Source organism: Contarinia nasturtii, unplaced genomic scaffold (genome assembly GCF_009176525.2).
Source record: "Contarinia nasturtii isolate CC-2019 unplaced genomic scaffold, AAFC_CNas_1.1 Cnas_scaffold_2229, whole genome shotgun sequence".
NCBI lineage: Eukaryota > Metazoa > Arthropoda > Insecta > Diptera > Cecidomyiidae > Contarinia > Contarinia nasturtii.
This window is the reverse complement of record NW_022199552.1, coordinates 353,875-360,055: the sequence shown is the minus strand read 5'-3', so window position 1 is coordinate 360,055 and position 6,181 is coordinate 353,875. Positions and strand designations below refer to the sequence as shown.

General features: G+C 36.2%; 1 protein-coding gene across 1 annotated transcript; it reads right to left on the bottom strand.

Annotated features, from left to right (window-relative positions):
* Positions 1–3,350: 3,350 nt before the first annotated feature.
* Positions 3,351–5,616, bottom strand: LOC116348059 (myb-related transcription factor, partner of profilin-like). Its single transcript, XM_031778912.1, has 4 exons — positions 5,490–5,616; positions 5,283–5,405; positions 4,101–4,183; positions 3,351–3,713 (listed from the first exon to the last, which is right to left on the bottom strand). Exons 1-4 carry the CDS (start codon positions 5,545–5,547, stop codon positions 3,591–3,593), a joined length of 387 nt encoding a protein of 128 aa, XP_031634772.1. The 5' UTR covers positions 5,548–5,616; the 3' UTR covers positions 3,351–3,590.
* Between the last annotated feature and the right edge of the window lie 565 nt (positions 5,617–6,181).

Below are 6,181 nucleotides of genomic sequence, written 5' to 3'. Positions count from 1 at the left end.
GTTCGTTTCTTTCAAATTAACCGTCCATAAAGAATTTTATGATGTGTATCTCCAACAGTCATTCTGGCCATTGGGAGTGACAACAAATGAGTTAATTGTGCGCCCCCCGAAAATTCAGTCGAAACCACAACATCAATCACAAGCAAAGTCACAATCAAAACAATTTCGTGTGAATCCATTTGCCGTTCGGAAGCCACAACAATACAAAATAAACTCACAAATGTCACACTCAAATAAACGATTTGATCCAACAAATTCAAACAAAAGTCGGAATACTAGGAAATCAAATTCAAATTTCAACAGTCAAAAATTTGCTTCCAGCCAAACCAAACAATTTTCAGAATCAAAAACCAGTAAAAACAAACGAAATAAATTCAATTCAAATTCGAATTCGAATCAAAAAAACAGTCGTGCTCCTTTCAAAGTACAGTCGGGAAGGAAAAATTTTCGTCGTGCACCAAACATCAGCCAAACTCAAACACATCATCGAGACAATCAATTCATGGGCCCAAAGGAACTCAGGTTATTGAATCAAATGGTCAACCAACTGAGCAGCCTCCTCAATCGATTTTAGTGAGTACACAAGCCATCTATTACCAAAAGGTTCGTGGTCTTCGTACCAAATCCAAACAATTTTTTTGCAATTCGTCGACTTTTTCTCATTCGATCGTTGTCTTAACGGAAACATGGTTGAACGATTCACATTTCTCATCAGAATTCTTCGACAATTCCTACCATGTTTACCGTAAAGATCGTTATGAGACTGGATCATCGTTAAGTCGTGGTGGTGGTGTTCTCATTGCAGTCAACTCACAATTGTCATCCACCAACATTATACTCGACGACACAAATCAATTGGAATGTGTTTGCGTTAAAGTCAACATTAATGCAAAATTCAATGTTTTCATTTATGTGGCTTATATTCCGCCAAATTCACAGCCGGATATATACAAATGCCACTCAAATGCCATAAATCATATTCCACTGGGTCCAAATGACACCATCATTATAATGGGAGATTTTAATCTACCCTTTGTCAATTGGATGACAGACGACGCTGAACACAATATTCTCATTCCAACGTGTGTCACTCCACAACATGCAGCTGATTTTATTGAGGATATTACAGCAAATGGAGTTTATCAAATAAATTCAATTCGTAATGCCAGTAACAAACTCCTCGATTTAATTTTCACAAATGACTTTGTGAATGTTGAGGTTTCTTGCCCACCGCCCTTATCTGCCATTGATGAACAATATCATCCACCGATTCTACTGACGTATGAATGGCACTTAAGCAACGTAACTCAAGAGCAAATTTCAACTCGAAACTTTTTCAAAGCTGACTACATCGAAATGAACAGATACTTTGATGAGATCGATTTTTCTCAAAGTTTTTCGAATAAATCCCTCGATGAAAAGGTTGATATTTTTCACCAAATAATCAACGATGCGATCGATAAGTATGTGCTCAGTCAAACGAAAAAAATCCAATCAAAATGTCCGTGGAACAACAAGCACCTTCAGTCACTTAAGAATAAAATGAACAAGGAGTGGAAACGATCAAAGTTGATAGGTGAAAACTCAAACTATCTGCTTGCGCTCGAAAATTTCACCAAACTAAACGCGGAACTTTACAATTCTTATGTTTATAAAATGTCGTCATCGTTAAAGTCTGATCCATCATCGTTCTGGCGCTTTGTCAACACGAAGAAAAATAGTGACTGCGATCCAAAATTACTGCAATATGGCCACAAATCATCGATTGACAATAAGGAGCAGGCAGAAATGTTTGCATCATTTTTTAAAAATAACTTCGCCAATAAACCGCCTCAATTTCAAACGGCAGAACAAATTCAAACACAATCAAACTCAAATGTGAATCAATTCAAACTCAACGAATATTCCGTTTTCGACGAGCTGCTCCAAATCAACTCAAAAAAGGCGTTGGTTCGGATGGGATCCATCCCATTCTACTCAAAAACTGTGCTGCTTTATTGTACGAACCGTTGGCATTAATTTTCAATGAATCGCTTTCTACCGGACACTTTCCCACTAGTTGGAAACGTTACAGCGTCGGTCCAATTTTTAAAAAAGGTTCGCGATCAAACGTTGAAAACTATCGCTGCATTGCCAAACTGCCAACGTCCAACGATAGCCAAATTTTTCGAATACTTCGTCAACTTGGAGCTCAGTAAAATGGTGGCTAGTAAAATCGTACCTCAACAACACGGTTTTATTAAAGGTCGCTCAACGTCGTCAAACCTACTGGAATTTTCCCACTATTCCATCAAAGCACTGAACGACGATAAGCAGGTTGAAGTTCTCTACACCGACTTCAGCAAGGCGTTTGACATCGTTGATCATTCAATTCTGATCACAAAATTACGAAATTTCAATCTGCCGAACAACTTAATCGAATGGATCAAATCGTATTTGTCGAATCGTCGTCAATTCGTTAAATATGGACAGATGGAATCAAGCGAGTTTGTTGTAAACTCTGGAGTGCCTCAAGGAAGCCACTTGGGCCCCACACTTTTTCTTCTTTTTATTAATGATATCGTTGATGCCATCAAAGACGACGATATCTTTATCTCTCTGTTTGCCGACGATTTGAAAGTGGCAACATCAATCGCCAATATCAACGATACATCCAAACTTCAATCAGCAATCGACAAGTTAATGATATGGTGTGATATGAACAAACTGCATTTGAACCTGGACAAATGCTCGATCATGTCCATATCGAAAAAGAGAGACAAAATAATCGACTCGTACTCTTACGGCAATCACAATTTTAAAAGAGTGAGTGAGCAAAAAGATTTGGGAGTCATCTTCGACAACAAACTCAACTTCATCAAGCACATCGATTCAATCGTGGCCAAAGCGACATCTGCATTCGGATTTGTGAAGCGATTCTGCTACGATACTCCTGATGTCCATACTCTGAAATCACTTTACTGTGCTCTTGTACAGTCTACATTGGAATATGCCAGTTTGGTATGGCTTCCATATCATGGCATACACAAAAACAAAATCGAGTCATGCCTGCGTCAATTCACAATGCTCGCACTCAAGGAATATCAAAATATTTCAAACAATTTTAAAATCTCATCATACAGCAATGGGGCTTCATTACCAAAAGTCGAAATAACTTCGACAGTCGATACACTCTTGTCTTGATAATCCACGTCGAAAGTCGTAATAAATCATTGTAAGAAAATTTTCACGATTTAAATCAATTTTTTCGCTGAGACGCAATTTATAAGTCACTGTAAACAATACAAATAGCGATCGTATGACAAAACACTAAAAATACCGTAGGCCAGAAATATAAGTAACACCCCTTGTAAAATTGATTTTGCTCTTGATTGTTTATCATGCGGAACTTTTGTTTATTCAATTATTTATTAAACACATTCAAAAACTGGCTGAACAGATGCGGGAAAAAATGAATCAGAAGGATTCATGAAAAAAAACCTGCTCTGATTGCAACCAGATAATCTTATTTACTATTTTTAATCAAAAAACGGAATGTGAAGGAATTGGCCAAATTTAAAAAAGCTGCTGTCATCATTTTGCTTTTCAACCTAATCAACCAATTCCGGCGTGACTACTGGTGGTGCTGGTGGTGCTCGTGGTGGTGGTCCTCCTTCTGGTGGACATCTATCTGATGGAGTATTTGGTAGTTTTGCTCCACTTGCTGCATTAGTCTAAAAAAAGAAAGCATTATTTTAATTGAAATGAAAACGGAAGAAACGGAACATATTCATTGAATTTCATTTTGATGTCGAATTTGACTGTTTTGATTGAACGATTCAAGTGAAGTTGATAATTTGATAGCTTTCTTGTTGATTTCACCGAACATTTTTCGATCGTTTTTTATCAGATGAAATCAACAAGCACATACCAAATGATCTGGCTTGATATCACACAAATATCTTCAAAGTTTGGAATATAACAAATAGATTTTAAGCTGCCTGAAAATTCAATCAAAACAATCGCAAGGAGGATTTTCATTTGTGAAGTCAATTAAAGATTTTCAATAAGATTATTAAATCGATTTTCTCTTTTTGTAAAATAATCAGTTAATAACTCACTGAGCACTTGCTCTTCAAAGTCTCTTTAACAGATTCCGCCAGGGCTGCCATCAATTCGAGCTGCTCAATCGCCATTTGATCATCTACAATATAATAAGATTTGGAATCAAAGCAGTAATTGAAAATATTCCGATAGAAACTTATTTTGAGACCAGATGTTACGCTCTTAAATGAGCGTCTACTCTCGGATGTACGCTCTCATGCTTAATATGTCACCTATTATATGAATGTGTCAGAATAAAAACTCAACTTCATATCTCACCTCCTGCTCACACTTTTGGAAAATCCTTCAGGAGAGAGCAAGAGCCTATATCTTATCATATCTTGAGCGGACCTACTCAATTTTGCTTGCAATCAGAGTTGGTAAATGCACCTCACAAGTGCGCGCACTTACAAGTTGTGTGCAACTCTTCTTGGGTGCGCGCACCTGATTCCATATAAATGTTGGGTGTGCGCACTTGGAGTTTTTTGCTTACTTATTCCAATATGAAAAATCGTGAAAAATGTATTTTTTACTTAATTTTTTTCATTTTGAATTTTTTCACATGCAAAAACTGTTTACATGTAAAGCAATGTGGTTCAAAAGACAACCAGCAGGCGGCTACTTGTAGCTGTCCAAATATATAAGAAACACAATTTGACAGTAATTTGTATTGATATATTGAAGATGACGAAATAAAAAATGGAAAGTATTAAACTAAAAAATACATTTTTGACGACTATTTATATTGGAATAAGCAAGAAAAAAATTCCAAGTGCGCGCACCCAACATTTATATGGAATCGGGGGTGCGCACCCAAGAAGAGTTGCACACAACTTGTAAGTGCGCGCACTTGTGAGGTGCATTTACCAACTCAAGAGGTGAAACTTGCCAAGAGGTGAAATGCGAAGTTGAGTTTTTATTCTCACTCATTCATATGTGTACAGAGCGCGATATACTTATTTACTCTCTCGCACACCGTACATTACAATATATTGAGCATAGTAGCCGTAGTAACGTCTGGTCTCGGACCATTGACATAAAGATATTTTGTACTTTGTTAGATTGAAGTTTTTTTATAGATTTGAAATTCAATAATTCAAATGAATTTGGAAACAAAATGAATATTGAATTATTTAATGTTATGCCATAGGCTGTAATTATCTACTAATAGTGTATGAAATAATCTTATTGTGCCATACCGCAAATTGGAGCGCCACCTGGTACATCTGGGACAATTGGGACAATTGGGACATCTGCTATATCTGGGACATCTGGGTCGGGGAAAGCTGGGTCGGGGGAAGCTGGGTCGAGGAAAGGTAAACCTGGGAAAAGTTTTGTTGTATAAAAAATATAGATTGAATACTTTTTTCTTAAAGTGAAAATTAAAAATATAGTTAGAAATATACTTGGAGAAGCGACACAAACTCCGACGGTCAGAAGTGCAACGAATAAAAAGAATTTCATTTTGATTTCGAATTTGACTGTTTCAACTGAATGATTCAAGTGAAATTGAAAATGTGATAACTTTCTCTTTGATTGCAGCGTCTTTTATACAAATTTTATCGAAAGCGAAAACCATATGCAGATATGGTGCTGATGAATGATGTAGCTCAAGAGCAAACAAGTGTGTTTCAAAATGAATAGCTGTCTCGAAATCCAATTAAACAATTTCGGAAATAGAATTTTGTCTGTACAAATAATCTGCAATGATTCAATTCGATTTTCTGCAATGGGTTATTTGGATAAAAATCCAAATTGGTTTTTGTTTGTCTCCATGTCTGGAGGAGAGACACAAAACTTGGAAAAAAACATTTGTTCAAATAAAATCTCAAGTAAGTATCGTGGGGAACGAATAAAGATTTGCATCATGACGCAATCGCACTGGATTTATTTTTAACCAGTTGGCTTTGAACATTATCTTTCTGAATACATGATAATTGAAGGACAATATGGTCTTCATCGATAAAATTGAATTAGCAACAAATGTTTTATTTGTGTCAACACTTCAGACTCTATGACAAACAAACTCGATTTTTATCAATCGGTCAAAATTATAATAATATTTTCAAAATAATTGAACAATTTCTGGCGTAACATA